This window comes from Botrytis sinoallii (genome assembly GCF_014898435.1).
Source record: "Botrytis sinoallii strain Bc 23 chromosome Unknown BSIN_011, whole genome shotgun sequence".
Taxonomy (NCBI): domain Eukaryota; kingdom Fungi; phylum Ascomycota; class Leotiomycetes; order Helotiales; family Sclerotiniaceae; genus Botrytis; species Botrytis sinoallii.
Genome location: NW_024066038.1, coordinates 473,430 through 488,816, shown reverse-complemented (window position 1 = coordinate 488,816; position 15,387 = coordinate 473,430). Strand labels below are relative to the sequence as shown.

Here is a 15,387-nt window from a genome sequence, read left to right as displayed (position 1 = left end):
AATAAGTCACTTTTAATCTATAATATCTTTTAATCGAGATTTTTTTATATAATATAATTAGTTAATATATTATTATTTATTGATATTTTATAGTTAATTTGTTTTATTATTAATTTTTGAAAAGAGTGAGTTGAATGGAGTTTATATTCTAATTATATTGTGTGTGCTACTTTTCGTGTCACCCGCGAGACACTGTACGAGACTGTATATCAAATTATCAATAGCCAGTAGCAGTCTCTAGACGGACCTAGTCTCATTGAACACCTAGGGATTTCTATTAATATTTGCTCTCTCAACGCCGTTTTAATATTATTGCTCGATATCAGAATTCAGAATGAATGATGTCCTAGCGGTCACTTTCTTGAGTCATTCATGCAAATGCATTTTGTATCGTCCTGCGTGCGTACCTAGGTCTCAAAGTAGGTACTTGTTGATGCTTTGTCATTTTGGATATGATCTATCGATTCGGAAATCATGCCTCCGCAGTGTGTACCGGGTTTTCCAGGACAATATCAACGTAATTCAACAGTTGAACCTCTCTTTCAATGAATCTCAATAATATGACTGATTTAATTCTAAATCGAAGACATCTCTTGAGGACCACTTTCTCCTTCGGTTACAGTATCAGTATCTCATGTCTCACTCATACTCCGTAGTAAAAAAAAAAAAACTTAAAATCATTTCAACAGGGCAGCTCTTTCTGTGCTCTAGAAGGAGAATGATTTCCATTTGTCATCCACTTTCCCATACAAATCCATCCACCTGCCATTTCTCGATAGTAAGAGATCAAAAGTTCACGGAATCCTATTACCGACCCCCCTCCCAAGTAGAGGAAGCCAGAAGAAGGAATATCGGGAAATTATACAGTACATACGAGGTATATACCTCCACCCAGGCCAGGACCTACTAGGTATGATTGTTGTACGCACAGTGCACACCGACGAGCATACACACGAACACACACCGATGAAAGGACTGAAAGCCATCTACAACGCACACACATTCACGTTCTCCTCCATCTCCGAGATTCTTTATTAGCGTCATCCTCAGGATTCTGTGCTACTACCTACTACCTACAGCATTCCATCCTTCGTTCTTCAATACCTCCCTAGGTAATCACTCTTGCGCTCACTCACCTGCATATCGCATATCGCATGCCGCACACATAACCCATACGACCTTGATAACCTTCAACTACTTCTTCCCCCTGGACGCTTGCTTCAGATCACGATAACAGCCAATCTGATGCCTCGAACCTTCCACAAGCTAACCACCTAGTAAGCACTCTCAGACCTATTAGCAATAATCCCTGTGCAATAACTGCTTATTCAACGACTTTTACGAACATTACGACTTCTCAGCAGTAACGGGCGAGCACACGAAGAAGCAAAAAGGTTGTCTAGCATTCCTTCTCTCCCCCTCGAGTTTGAAGCTGGATCATCGAACCCAACGGCACTTTGTACAGATCCTCTCGTCATTATTCGACGCATGAGGCACGAACTACACGATAGCACCGCACCGTACCTAGGGATTTCCACTCATTCAACCCGGGGTCATACTTTTTACCCACTAGAACAAGCAGCTACTCAAGTTCCGGAGGTTGTAACCTTTAAAAGAGCAAGTGAAAAAGACTGGAGAAGACGTCTTTTTTGAGCACAAACCCAAGCACAACCCATCCCAATCACCCACCCCTTGACCATTTCTTACCACACTCCCCCGTAAGCAACTTAGCACCAGAGCAAAGCGAGGATAAAGCAAAAAGCCAAAGCAGCGAGCGCGATTATAATCCTTGAAAACATTACCAAAAGCAAGTTAGAGCGAAAGGGGGAGGGGAGAAAGAGTCAAGACACGACACAGAGAGAGCGGACCATCCACTCATTCCACCAGCGTTCTTCCTTGGCTACTACTCATACCCACCCACCCGTTCTTTTAACCCATTCCCGTTGTTATTGGTATTCTTATATTATTCATTATTATTATTATTATTATTATTATTATTATTATTATTATTATTATTATTATTGTTATTATTCTCATTATTATTATTACTTCATTCTTCGTCTTCTTCTTCTCCCTCTTGACCCTTACCCAGTCAGTTCTCCGTCAAGTGCAGCAGTGTGCACACCACACCACTTTCACCAAACATCCACCATCCAAGTCAAAAAAGATCCAAGGCCCCTACCACTTTTCGACCGCGCAGACCAGGTCCAAAAAAGGCTCAGATTTGAGATTCTCAAACGACTATTAACTCAAACATTCCATCTTAAACCCCCCCGTGCCTTCCTCATCTCAAACTCGAAAAAAATAATCTACGTCTCTCATTCTCGGTCGCAGGTCGCCCGTACATCCAACAAGAAAAGCAATTCTACCCCTCAGCCGCAGTCAATATCTTCTATTGATCGTAGCACGCACCCGAGGGTCTCTCTTCATTTACCGACCGAACGAAACGAAAAGAGTCGCGGCGAAAGAGATTAGATTTGTTTTTGAAGAGTGTTGTTGTCGCGGCACGTTTCCCTACACCTTTTCGCTCGCCGAAGCTTCTATCATTCACTTCCTTCAGTCGTCCGGTCGACCTTTAAACACATACACCCTTCTCTTAATTTACCAAACCGCGATTAGACGGTTTCGTTTCCTCTTCTTCTCTTCTTCTTCTCTTCTTCTCTTCCTCTTTCTCTTTTTAAATACATTTGAAAAAGAATTCGAGTCAAGTTCTTGCTGGCCTCGAACCCCTCGAACGTCAACTGCTTCATCTGGCTTCATCTGTACCGGAGCAGGCCCTCCATTCGGACACCAACCCTATCATTTCATAGAACGTCCTTACGATCCCGATACCAATTCAGTTCTCTGACACTCACTTCGCTCTCCAAATTTTCGAGGATACTATTGCTTCATTAACGTCGCTGATTTCCCAGTACTTCAAACATTAATCAACACGTCCCATCTTCGGTTTATCGTGTTTCTCAGCCTTACGGCCTCGCCGGTGTTTCGATTCCCCACTCGGTTCAGTTGACATCTTCCCACACAAACTGTTCTTGAGTCGTTGTTTCGACTCAATTGAATGGCGCATATGATGTATTCGCAACATCATGCGACGATGGCTCCTCCACAGAAACCAGAGACCTTCATGCTGAGCAGTGAAGCCCAACAAAGTCTCCCTCAAGATGCTCAAGTAGCACTCCAACAAGTCGACAACTGTACGTATCAAGCATTACTGTTTCAGGTGAATCACACTAACTTGACACCCAGTAAAATACTTTTTAATATCTGCTCCTGTTGATTGGTCGGCGGATCAATACATCAGACGATTTCTCCTCCCAACTGGTGAATACGTTTCCTGCGTGTTGTGGTATAGTGAAGCTGTTTCTTTATTAGGAATTTATTGGGACTGATGATGTTATAGGAACAACCTCTTTCATATTTCCGGTACCGACATTGTACGGTGTCTGTCTTTTCGATTCCAAGCTTTCGGTCGACCAGTCAAGAATTCAAAGAAATTCGAAGAGGGTATCTTCTCCGATCTGCGAAATTTGAAATCTGGAACCGATGCCTCCCTTGAAGAGCCAAAGAGCGGTTTCCTAGACTTCCTATACAAGAATAATTGCATAAGAACACAAAAGAAGCAAAAGGTTTTCTATTGGTATAGTGTGCCACACGACAGGTTGTTTTTGGATGCTTTGGAGCGAGATTTGAAGAGGGAGAAGATGGGGCAAGAGGCTACAACTGTAGCAGTCAATGAACCAGCTTTGTCTTTCGAATTCGACTCGTCGCAGTCCTTGTTTGAGCAACTCACAAAGGCTCAGCAAGCCAACTCTTCATCATTCTCTGCCCAACAACCTTCATACAATCAATCACAATCAACATCCCCAGTGATGCGAGCGATGGATTCAATGCCTCCTCCACAGATGGTTCCTCAAGCTATGGCGATGCCAGAGGAGATGAACCAAATGGCAGCTTATCAACAAATGACAATGCAGCAACCACAAATGCAACCACAGCAACATCATCATCATCAACAACAAATGCACCAAGTCAAGAGAGAGCCTGATTTCAACCGCGTTCAATACAACCAAAACGGTGTCCCAATCGGGCAAACACATCAGCGACATGCCTCTATGCCTGCATACGGATTAGAGTACTCTCCCGCGCCCTCGTTCGTTTCATCACATTATGAAGATTACAGTGCTCGTGGTATTTCATTTGAGCCAATTACTCCACCTCAACAAGCCCTTGGAATGGGAGCTGAACCGGCTTATATTGCAAATGAAGAAACTGGTCTCTACACAGCAATTCCGGATCACATGGGTGGTGTCAATGGCCTGCATACTATGATGCAGCTACCCCCATCAAACTTGTCTGGTCCACAATTTTCGCATGCAACCAGAGGTTACGGAGCAAACAATGTCTACTCAGTGATTGAGGGTTCGCCAACGTACAAGCAAAGAAGGCGCCGCTCGTCAATTCCTCCAGGAGTTGCATCAATCGTTGCTGCTGCCGCCGCAGCTGGTCAACATTCTCACCAAGCCCACAGGCCATCAGATCTACGAAGATCGGTCTCGCATTCTGTTGGACCAGTAGCTGAAGGTGACGAGTCAGGCGAAAACTCTCCACCTGGACTTACATACAGCAACCAAATTCCTCATCAGATGGCGCACCACAAAGAATTAGTTGATTTCTCCAGACATGGAACTCCCCTGTCTACTGTCGAGGATTCTCCGCACATGAACCCAATGTCCTTGCAACAATCAGACTTCCAGTTAAACAATGATGATCTTGCAGGCGATAGCCCACTTGATCATTCCCCTCAACGAAGACACATGCAAGGACCAGGTGGAGTAGTGCGAAGAGCACGAAGCGCCACGATGATGGAACTTGGTCCCTATCCCCAAAAATCACACTCATGCCCAATCCCCACTTGCGGTCGTCTGTTCAAGCGTTTAGAGCATCTCAAACGGTATGTTTCATGTTTTCATTTCTTCTTCATTTCTTTTGTCCGGCTGTAGATCAAGCCGCTGACTTACCCCCCTCCAGACATGTGAGAACCCATACACAAGAAAGACCCTACATCTGCCCACACTGCAGCAAAGCATTCTCCCGCTCAGACAACCTAGCACAGTATGTTACACATTATTTGAATTTCAATCCCAACCACACCACCATACACACAGCATAACCGTCCTCGCCTAAATCCAGTTATTAATATTTCGAACATGAGCTAACAAGTATCCAATAGACATCGTCGTACACACGATCGTGGTGATGGATCTGAAGGTGCCTATGGCAGCTATAGTGGTGAAGAAGAAGACTTTGAGGGTGAAGATCATCTTGGACCCCTCGAAGACGCCTCTCCCAATTCCGAGAATGGTTACCTCCCACAAAGCATGACGTCGAACTTCAACGGCATGCCTATGTCAATGGGAATGATGAATCCTGGTATGGCTGCCCCCAGTCAGCTCATCAATACACATCAGCTCATGCAGCAACCAATATAGAGTTCGCTCCAAACTCCCCGTCGTTTGAATAATGCAGGATTCTCGGCATCATTTTTGTTCACCACTTAGTCGACTTTGACACCTTCTACTTCCCCTCTTTGTATATGATCTTTTTAGTAGTCTTTTCTCTATTTTGTTTTCATTGCATAGCTTTGCGAGTCCTGCCGTATGCTACACATTTTCATTGGCCCTCCAAAGCTTTCATATTTACCTCTATTTCCTTTTAGTTTTTATTTGATACGGCTTTTCTATAGGCGCTACGGCCTGTCGTGTTGGTTGCAGCTGCTTGGGATTACTTTGATGATCATGATGGATTTCTTTATGAAGCTCTCAAAACCCTCATCACTTTTTGTGGGTTGTTCGGATAATTGGGAAAAATGGGGTGTCTACAAAGGAAGGAAGGAACAGAAATTTCCGGGAATGGGTAGAGTGGGCAGGCAATGGCAGGTGGATATCTTGTGTATTTTGTCTTGCCTTGTCTTGTCACTGGCTAATGGACTATTGTGCTCTCTATCACGAGGTAGATGGAGCGCGTAGTCCAGGGCTAGTTTTGTACGCAATGCGATTTCTTTTTGTGGGGTCACGCTGGGTTGTTAGCTGGAGTGGCAGTTTGCGCGTTACAAACTGAGAGAAGGGAGAACATCACAAGGGCGAAGATGAAGAAGGAGGTAGAGATGAACCTCCTTGTGTATAATCAAGAATGTTTTTGTATGTTCGGTCATTTTGGTCTTGGGGAGGGGATTTATGGTGTTGATCGATTGATATGAGATCGATGAGTGGAGTTGATATGAAGTGAATATGAGATGCGATGAAGAGAATTATAGACTATGTTATACCCAACTTTTACTTCGCTCGTGTGTCTTGATGTTTTTATGATGTGAAATGAGAATTTTCTTTGAGTGAAGAAGGATTTAAAAATAACCTGACACTGAATAATGATCCAGAAGATATCACTAGGTAATTTCCACCCACTTTCGATCTGGCCCGTATCATCTCTGTGATTCTTCAAAATGCCAGATTTCATTATATGGTTACTACTATCTACTTTGACTGAGCATTTCTTCATCAGTGGAGTAGAAAGAATATACAGAATGAAACTCTCACAGTATGGTAAACGTTGAAAACCGAGCTGTGCCAGCATCATCGGGGTTGGTGCCGCGATCTAGCAAGTGATTTACGATATTTTCTGGGCCTTAAAACTTGCCAATGGCGCCGCCAGGCTCATCGCAGACCTCAACTTCCAAGCTCCACTCCAGAATTGATAGTGCTGAGATAGCTTTCGTTGAGAAGCCGGACGGCAAGTTCATCTATAGAGCGTGTGTATGTGACGATTGATATGTTGGGTGTGTGATATGGATGGATGTTCTGTGCTCAATAGGATAATTGTATGATCTTACTTTGTTTCCATTGTTTGTGTTGAGTGAGTGAGTGAGTGAGTGGGATTTTTGAGGATTGTATCTCGAGTGGACAACTGCGAAGTTTGAGTTCTCTGGATCAGAGTTTGATACGCAATCCTGCTTTGGCTTGACTTGTATTGCATTGGTCAATGGATACGACCAGGAGCCGAATCTCTTTTAAAAGCGTCATTGTGCAGGGTTCGAGTTGCATTATATTTCAGAACCTCTCTGAGACATTTTAACATATTCATCGAGTGTATTTTGACAGGGCTGAGGAGTAGAATACTCCAATTGTTTGCGTTATATTTTCTGTTCTATTGTGGCCTGATGAAAAACGCGTAAGTATCCCTTGAGTCGTGTTTCGAAAACCATTCGAACGGGTAATGCAAACCCGATCTCTAACATTAGTCCCAGACTTACCCCGTCTCTCCCATACATCTCATGGGAGCCCTCTCATTCTACGCAACACTTTTCATCGTCTCATGGATAGATGCTTTAATTAGTTTCAACACACCCTCCACTTTTAACACAGCATATATTGGGGAGACTCGTCAATATGATCAAGGGACTTTCGATCTCGAGGCCTGGGAGTGCTAGCTAGTCGCGTCTCGAGTGATTTTCCGAGAGTCGTATGTAAAACTGCTAATGTAGGGCGCATCTTTGATACACATTGTTGTGTCGCTGCTTTCGTTACTGCTTGTATTGGATTCTGGGCGTTGAGGAATCAGAGGGACATGGCTGTGAGAGGGAAGATGGAGAGTAGAGAGCGGCAGGCGTATGAATTGGAACGGATGGTGAGGCCGATCCGGTCAATTGAGCGATTGGTCTTGCTTGTCGAAAGTGTGAGATAAAAATTTCAGTAATTTGAAGTGAAGTAGATGTCGAGACTGAAGAGAGGAGGCGCGTGGCTGAGAATAGTATAGGTCGAATGGTAAACAAGGGGGAAATGAAATTTGAAACTCATAGAAACTTGGAGAGTATTGACATTCTTTCACAACCAATACTGACAAAATCCTGAAATGTCAATATAGATCTGGATATAATATACACACCCAACTAAATCTGCACAAAATTGGACACAGGTAGTAACGAGAGAACACTCGTCCTCCTCGTCAAGGTCCGCGAGCCAAAGACCAGATTGCATGTCATTGAAATACATTTTGGAACCACAATTTCCAAATCAGAACCGTACAAATAGCCTGGTCTTCCTGTCCTTTCTCATTTGTAAATAGGAAACAGTACTGTACAACAAGAGATTCTCAATGTTAGACCACGTCATACGAACCCCGCACTTTCACCCCCAGTTGAACTTTCAACCTATCACTCTCGTAAATCCCAAGGTAATTTCACCTCAATACCTGCATTTAGAGCGCTCATTCAATTGGTACAAATGCAAAGCTTGATGTTATGCCTACATAAAGCCCACTAATTCACTCTAAGCACCAAAGCACTTCTCATACCCAACCATTGTAAACCTATACCTGACATCATTGTTATGCAACCTCGTCAACGCTGTCTTCAATCCCTCCTCATTAATCTCAATCGTCTCTACCCAACTCTTAATTCCCTTCTCAACTGCCAAATCTAACATGGCGAGAACTTCTTTCCTGCTGCCCAAATGACTTCCTCCGAGGAGTACACCGTTCTTCAACAGTTGGAAGTTATCAATGGTTTGTCCTTCGCCTTCAGGTAATCCGACAGATACCCAGTGTCCGTGAACGTCGAGAAGCTCGAGATATTCGGCCAAATTGAAGCCGGAAGATGAGGAGGCAGTGTTGACGATCAAGTCAAAGGTCATGATGTGCTCTTTGTTCCAATCCTTGTCGGCAGTGGCGAGGAAGCCATCGGCGCCGAGTTTCTTGGCATCGGCTTCTTTGGCATGGGTTCTGTTTGTAAGTGTAGATTAGTATCTTTCTCATCTGAGGAACTTCATGAGGAACTGGGTGGGCGATATCAACATACCTCGAAATAACCCAGGTCTCGGCTCCCAAAGCCTTAGCAAACATAACTCCAAAATGTCCAATCCCACCCAACCCCACAATACCCACCTTCTTTCCTGGTCCACAGCCATTTCTGACCAACGGACTATACGCTGTCAAGCCAGCACACAACATAGGAGCTGCCTGTTCACTCTTTAAACCGTCTGGGATGGGGAAGACCCAATGTTCATGAGTTCTAACGTGACTAGCATAACCACCTTGGGAAACGATTCCAGTTTCTGGCCAGACGGCTCCATAGGTGTCGAGCTGATGGCGGCAGTATGTTTCATTATCATTCTTGCATTGACGGCATTGGAGACAAGAGTATGATTGGGCGCCGACACCGACACGTTGACCGGGTTTGATGAGAGTTACTTTTGGGCCGACACGGAGGGCTTCACCTACGATTTCTAAGGACAGATTGGGAATGTTAGTATATTTTTATTCTTTCACAACTGTCCAATTGAGCTCTCGCTCATCCGATTTTCCCCAAAGCCCAAAATTGGAAACGTAAAACGGTGAAAAGAGAAACGGGGAAACCATACCATGCCCCACACAGAGCGGAAACTTTTGTTCACCCCACCCTCCACTAACAGTGTGCAAATCACTGGCGCAAACACCACAGGCCTGGATTTTGATATCGACATCGTAGTCACCGAATGGTTTGGGTGTATATTCATTCTTGTGAAACTCGGTCCATTTCTTAGGATCTTCAATTTGGAATCCGGTGAAAGTGTCTGGGTATCCCATTCTCGTATAATGTGTAGAGATGAGTTTTGGAGGGGTATATATTGGGGGGGTATCTAAACGGAGGAGTGTGTTAAAGACTGAGATGGACGATATGAAGAGTGGTATGAGGAAACAGGAGAAGGGGAAGAGAAAGAGGAAAATGAGAAAGGAATCTCTGAATAATAAATACTTCCTTATACACCCGTCAAGGCATCTCCATTCTCCCCCCATCCATGGGGAGAATCATGGGGGCATATGGAGGGTTTAAAATCCCCATTTAGGGGCCATTCACCCCACCATCCCAGCGGGGTTGATATTTTGGATTTATCTCATCAAATAGATTAATGGCATTGAGATTTTTTTCCGGGGTCGTTGTCGTGGGATGTTCATTTTATCCGTCGCCGGGGAAATTCTCGTTTGATACGTGGATCTCAATGCGGCTGCTTATTTTTCCACCACTTATAATGCGAAATTGGGGGAAATTTCATCATGGTACATAGTAGTACTGGTGGTACATAACATTCGCGGCAGATGCTATTTCATATGTCGGTAATATCTAGATCTCAATCAACTCACTTTAATAACATGTTATTAAATTGAAATATAGAATTATACTTTCTGAACAAGAACTAGTGATTTATTTAGTTGAGAAAAAACTATACTAAAAGCTTCATTTTCGCTACCCCTGAAGTCGCAGACCCATTTCGCAAGACAAAGATGCGTTCATTATCTACAGCGATCGTACACAGTTGTAAAGATCATTCAAGATGTAGCATGGAGGTTCATTGGAAAAATTGACAAGCTTAGCAATATGTAAAGGTTTGTAAAAAAACCCCCCAGCTAAGTTCTATTAGTTTTGATGTTTCGATCGTTGCTTAAGTTTTCTCCAGATTTTGCGAAATCAAGAATCGGGCCTCCCCTTCTCAATTGCGGTTCTTGAAGACATAATCGAACCGGCCTGCTTTAGCAAAACTATTGTTATGATCAGTTATGAGCAGTAAAAGGCCGAAAGGGGAGATTTTTCATACTTCCTTCAAAGTCATAATTCTTTGCCTTGAAGCTTCACATTTGGTACGCTCTGGTCCAAGAGCTTTCTCGTACCCTTCAAGTGCTCGCTGATACATCTCTTCGGCTTCTATTGACCTATCTATAGTGCTATTCAAATATACTATACAATATAGATCTCCAGGATAGACTTTTCCCTAATCAATTGAACTTTTCAATTTTTCATTATCTAATTGAGTTGTATATTGTCCTAGATATTGATTACTTATTCAAAACTCTAGTTCAATATCCGACATTATATTACTAGCAATAACTGATATAGCTGTAGAATATAGCTTAGTATCTACCTCGGAGTTCAAATACTTCAACATTCAATTATGCATATATATATATATATATATGAAGACTGTCCTGTCCTGACTGTGCTTCAGTTTCAACCTCAACAAGGGAAGACTCTCGCATTCGTGTTATTTTTACTACTTGTGTTCCGAATCGCAGCGGAGTGGTATCATGCTTGTCGTGATCGAAGACTGCAAAGACGAAGACTTGATCATGTTCTTTAAAAATTTTTCAATGCTGACCAAGGGGAGATGGTTGAAGCAAGAGGAAGATGGCCCAGGCCACAAAACCTATATTATCACGGTGCCCGGGATATTATTATTATTGTTATCATTGTTATTTTCCTCTCGTAGGAACCTCCCTGGGGGTATAAGAGACGTGTTAGGCTAGTTACAGAGGAATAGACAAAAGAAAAACATCAATCTGATCCTCCAAGCTATCTAAAAGATCTGCGAGCTTCGCTCTAGCCCCTGCGGGCTCTTCCTGGTGATCCTTCCCAGTTGTTTGCGAAGGTCGTTCTGTATCTTTCAAGCTTTTTTCGAAGGTGGGTGATCAGTGGAATATGTATTTGCGCTTCCTTTTGCTCTTTTTTGTGGTAGTGGTGCATTCAGCATCCGGGTGTTTATGGCGGCAGTTCCCTCGCGCCTAGTAGACTTGTGCTTAGTTGCACAAGTTGCGATCTGGTGTTTTTATAGTTGGTTTGAGATCGGGTGGGAAAGCTAAATGTTAGTAAGGGGGGGGGGGGGGGGGGGGCAAGCGATCCGGGTGAAGGGCGCGCGGCCATGCCTCGCTGCGCGTCCCCAGAGAAAAATGTGTATGAACGCTTATAAACAGATTCTCGAGTAGAACTCTGAGACGTTTAGTAGCTCAACAAGTTGTATCAGATGCTTTACACAACCTTTTAAGGTAGATTATCTCTTCTTCGCTGGTGCGCGGGGGGCGGCGGAGCTTGCCGAGCCATTTAGAAAATGACTTCTTAGCTTTCGCACAGAAGACTAAGTGTAAAGGGGGTTCTGACCTGCCGCAAGAGCATTTCATTGCAGCGTTCTCATGTTTCAAGCAAGTGTGATATGTTGTAAAATCTCAGTGCGCTGTACGGATCTGTACGGCACCCATACGAGTAATGCGGGGGGAGGATCGGCCTAGGGATGTGCGGGAGCAGCGCATCCACCTGTTGAATTTTGGATGCTGGCCGCTTCGGTGTTCCAGTTAGCACCCCCGTCCTCCTTATTGCTCTTATCGCCCTTCCTACTAGAGGGTATTTGTTATCCACAGTTTTAAGGCGGAAGGCTAAGCGTAGTCTAGGTTCCTCAACTGCCACTCTTCCGGATGGAAGCCCAGCGTCTCTAAAGAGGGTGGCATTTGGGCAGGTCCTCCATACCGGGAGTACCCCTCGGGCCGCCGCTGCAGTTTTTCTTTCCACTGTTTGTACATGTCATTCCTTGCCCGCCCGGACTGTAGGGTTATTTGCCTTTTTTTCTTCTCCGTACCCGCTGTGGGGATAGGTGTCACAAACGACTAGCGTACCATATTCTCGGGATTTAAAAGGATCAATGCGCTCGCATGAGATATTCGGCCGAAGTTGATGCGAAAGAGCGAGAACGCTGAGCTGACCCCAACTGCTGGTGACCACCGACGGTTAGCATACTATGTGTGCCACTTGGAATATCCTTTTCCAACACCAATCTCGGCAATTTTAAGGTCTTTCGATGTAGTTGGGATACTAGGATGAAGTAGGTAATTGAGTCCGTCTTTCCATAGGTAATGTTGTAATGTAGTTCTTTTCACAGAGTCAATACCAGCCTTAGCAGCAATGGATTAGAAATGAAGGTAGCGGAGGTAGACAGACCTTCCATTGGCATTGAGCCCTCGAGACAGCATGTAGCCTGGCTTTGCAACAGGAGTATCAGCCATGTCGTTTGATGAACGGAAATTTCAAAAGAGATATGCAAGATTGTTGCTCGGGGTTTATGGTCGAAGCAAAAAGGAAATTAGTCTGTACTTTATACATTCGTCGAGGAAAATTCTGAGTTGGCCTGGACATAATACTCATGCAAAGCTAATGCATCCGGATGCTCGCTGAAGCAGAAGATATATTGGTTGCCGGCGTAGTACCTAATCTGGAAGTGCTGAGTCAGATCCACTAGGCTGATTGTATAACATCAGAGCATATGCAATGTAACTGAAAAAAGTGATCAAATTTCAATTGGGTCTCAATATTTGCAACTATCATGGCAGAAAACGTCAAACAAACATCCAGCGAAATGCTTGCAACGCATGTCTGCGGTTACTCAAAACTTCTCTCTTGCAGCTCTTCTCAAGGCTTCCGCCGTCCATTCTGGATGACTGATCATGAAGCAGTGGCCACCCTCCTTGAGACTTTCTACAACATCAAAAGCGGTCGGATTCATCATTTGTGCACCCTTGATCATCATTTTCACCACCTCGGGTGTGAAAGAACTTTGATCAGCCTCGCCATACAAGAAAGTTGAGGGAACATCCAACCAGGCCGCATAGGTTGCAGTGCTGAAGTATACACCGAGACTTTGAGGGAGGAGTTCGGGAATTAACTTGTCTGCCTTTTTGGATGAGATGTCGTTACAGAAGATTCTCTTGGCGTCTTCTGGCTCAACAGTGAAAACCTCATTCTGCGGAGAAGATGTAATTAGTTATGAATTTCGTTGACTGTAGGTACGAAAAATTACTTCATGAGTTGGGTCCGGGTTGGTTGTCTTACCTCGGTATCAAGTTTCATCCAGTCAGGCATTTTAGCATAATCACCCTTCGCTGCCGCCTGGAAGCCCGGAGGAGTTGCGAATCCATTGATGACTACATATCTAATGAGACCACCTTTCAAGCCTTTGGCTTCTTGATATTTCTTGGAGAGACCCTTGGGAGCTTCGCCTCCGGGAAGACCTGTTTAGGAGTGAACGACAAGAACAACTTCCTTGCCAGCGGAGACAAGTTCAGTCAAGCATTCTCGGATGCTATTTACATCACCATTAAAGTCTTGGTGAGATGGCTTGGCGCCGGCAGAGGGTAAGGCAAGGCTGACGGTGGGATATCCGTGCTTCTCGAGAGATTGCGCGACTTCGGAGTAAATGAGGGGCTTGTGCCATGCACCAGGAACCATAACGATAGTTGGCTTTGACATGATGAATTCTTTGATGAAATATTGTATGTTGAAGAGAGATGGAGATGAGGAATGACGAGAAGTATGCCGATAGAGGGGGTGCGGGATTGTAATTGATAAAACCACAATTTCCAACAATAAAACCAATAAAATACATGCCCAGTGGTCAGATTTTCAGGGGTCACGCCGACTAGCTGTGCCCCGCTGTAGTCTCCACTTCTGCATTCACATCTGCGTTCGCTTTCCTTCCCCGGACGTGGCTGGGTGTCAAATGGGGGGCTATTCACCCATGCAAGTAAGTATATAACGGTATATGGATGGCGTAAGGACCGAGCGTGTACATGCAGGATGCTTGTACATCGTGCTGCAAATCCGTTTGGTATGTGGTAATGCCAACCTGGCTACCTAGCCCTAAGTAGTTAAAATAATTTTGACAAGCTCTGACCACCCTTTCTGGGCCATACGGAGTAGTAAGGTGGTTTGTGTAGGTATATGATACAACCTCACGTCGTGTAAGCATCAATATGACCCTCAATTTATTTGAAAGTCATTAGATTCTCCAACTCGATACCAACCGGCCGACGCTTCAAGCAATTCTGCAGTTCCACAAATTCTGTAGCTAGATTTGGGGCGAAACAATTTACGATCCTTGATTCCCAAAGCAGTGCTGATTGCAACATGTAATTTTGACAACCAATCGACCCGTGCAATATAGGGTTTCCAACTAGATACCAATTGCATCTTGTAGTAGCTTTACTGCGACTCTACAGTATAGCCAACTACAGCATGCAAGGATATTTGTAAATCACTTCCAACTCAATACTAACTGAATCATGCAAACGCTTCCAACCTCCAAAATCAATGTTAGGGACACTATTTCCTGAGCAATTTCCGGTCTTTGTTCCAAACATGTTGCCAACATATTGTATCAAAATTGGACATTCTTGAAGAATATGAGAGCTTTCCAAGTAAATAAGAGGATGCTGAAGCGCAGCCCCTGGGTTCCGTTTGGTCTATCTGTCTACTATACTCTTACAACATCCATTAAAAAGAAAACCTGAGCACTCAGATGACTTCCTCCAGCCCTTTGAAAGTGTGTAGCCACCTAGAGCTGTGCATGCCAATTGTAAAGTCCCTCCTTGTAACCACCAGAACGCACAAACCCCCAAAATCTTCGATTCCATTCAAGCATTATAACCATCCTACGCCGTATAAATTCCTTGTCAAAGCATGATGCATCAATGCTTTTCCCTAATAAGCTCACCCATAACTCCATAGTTTCCCTGAACTTGTTGAGCCTGGAACCAGAGAACTCC

At 44.1% G+C, this 15,387-nt stretch overlaps 3 protein-coding genes across 3 annotated transcripts; 1 reads left to right on the top strand and 2 right to left on the bottom strand.

Annotated features, from left to right (window-relative positions):
• The first annotated feature begins 2,327 nt into the window (after positions 1-2,327).
• Positions 2,328-6,338, top strand: EAF02_006807 (uncharacterized protein). Its single transcript, XM_038902855.1, has 5 exons — positions 2,328-3,194; positions 3,247-3,346; positions 3,401-4,951; positions 5,029-5,112; positions 5,231-6,338. Exons 1-5 carry the CDS (start codon positions 3,059-3,061, stop codon positions 5,487-5,489), a joined length of 2,130 nt encoding a protein of 709 aa, XP_038757176.1. The 5' UTR covers positions 2,328-3,058; the 3' UTR covers positions 5,490-6,338.
• Positions 6,339-8,321: 1,983 nt separating this feature from the next.
• EAF02_006806 (uncharacterized protein) lies at positions 8,322-9,615 on the bottom strand (the record flags this gene model as incomplete). Its single annotated transcript, XM_038902854.1, has 3 exons — positions 8,322-8,772; positions 8,849-9,275; positions 9,411-9,615. 3 exons carry the CDS (start codon positions 9,613-9,615, stop codon positions 8,322-8,324), a joined length of 1,083 nt encoding a protein of 360 aa, XP_038757175.1.
• Positions 9,616-13,229: 3,614 nt separating this feature from the next.
• On the bottom strand, positions 13,230-14,092 carry EAF02_006805 (uncharacterized protein; the record flags this gene model as incomplete). Its single annotated transcript, XM_038902853.1, has 3 exons — positions 13,230-13,586; positions 13,676-13,854; positions 13,939-14,092. 3 exons carry the CDS (start codon positions 14,090-14,092, stop codon positions 13,230-13,232), a joined length of 690 nt encoding a protein of 229 aa, XP_038757174.1.
• Positions 14,093-15,387: the final 1,295 nt, after the last annotated feature.

What these genes read in the sequence shown, in the direction of transcription:
- EAF02_006807 (XM_038902855.1), top strand. Translation starts at nt 3,059, where the DNA reads ATGGCGCATATGATGTATTCGCAACATCATGCGACGATGGCTCCTCCA. An exon ending in ACTCCAACAAGTCGACAACT is followed by an intron (nt 3,195 to 3,246) that starts GTACGTATCAAG and finishes CTTGACACCCAG; the next exon opens with TAAAATACTTTTTAATATCT. An exon ending in CGCTCAGACAACCTAGCACA is followed by an intron (nt 5,113 to 5,230) that starts GTATGTTACACA and finishes AGTATCCAATAG; the next exon opens with ACATCGTCGTACACACGATC.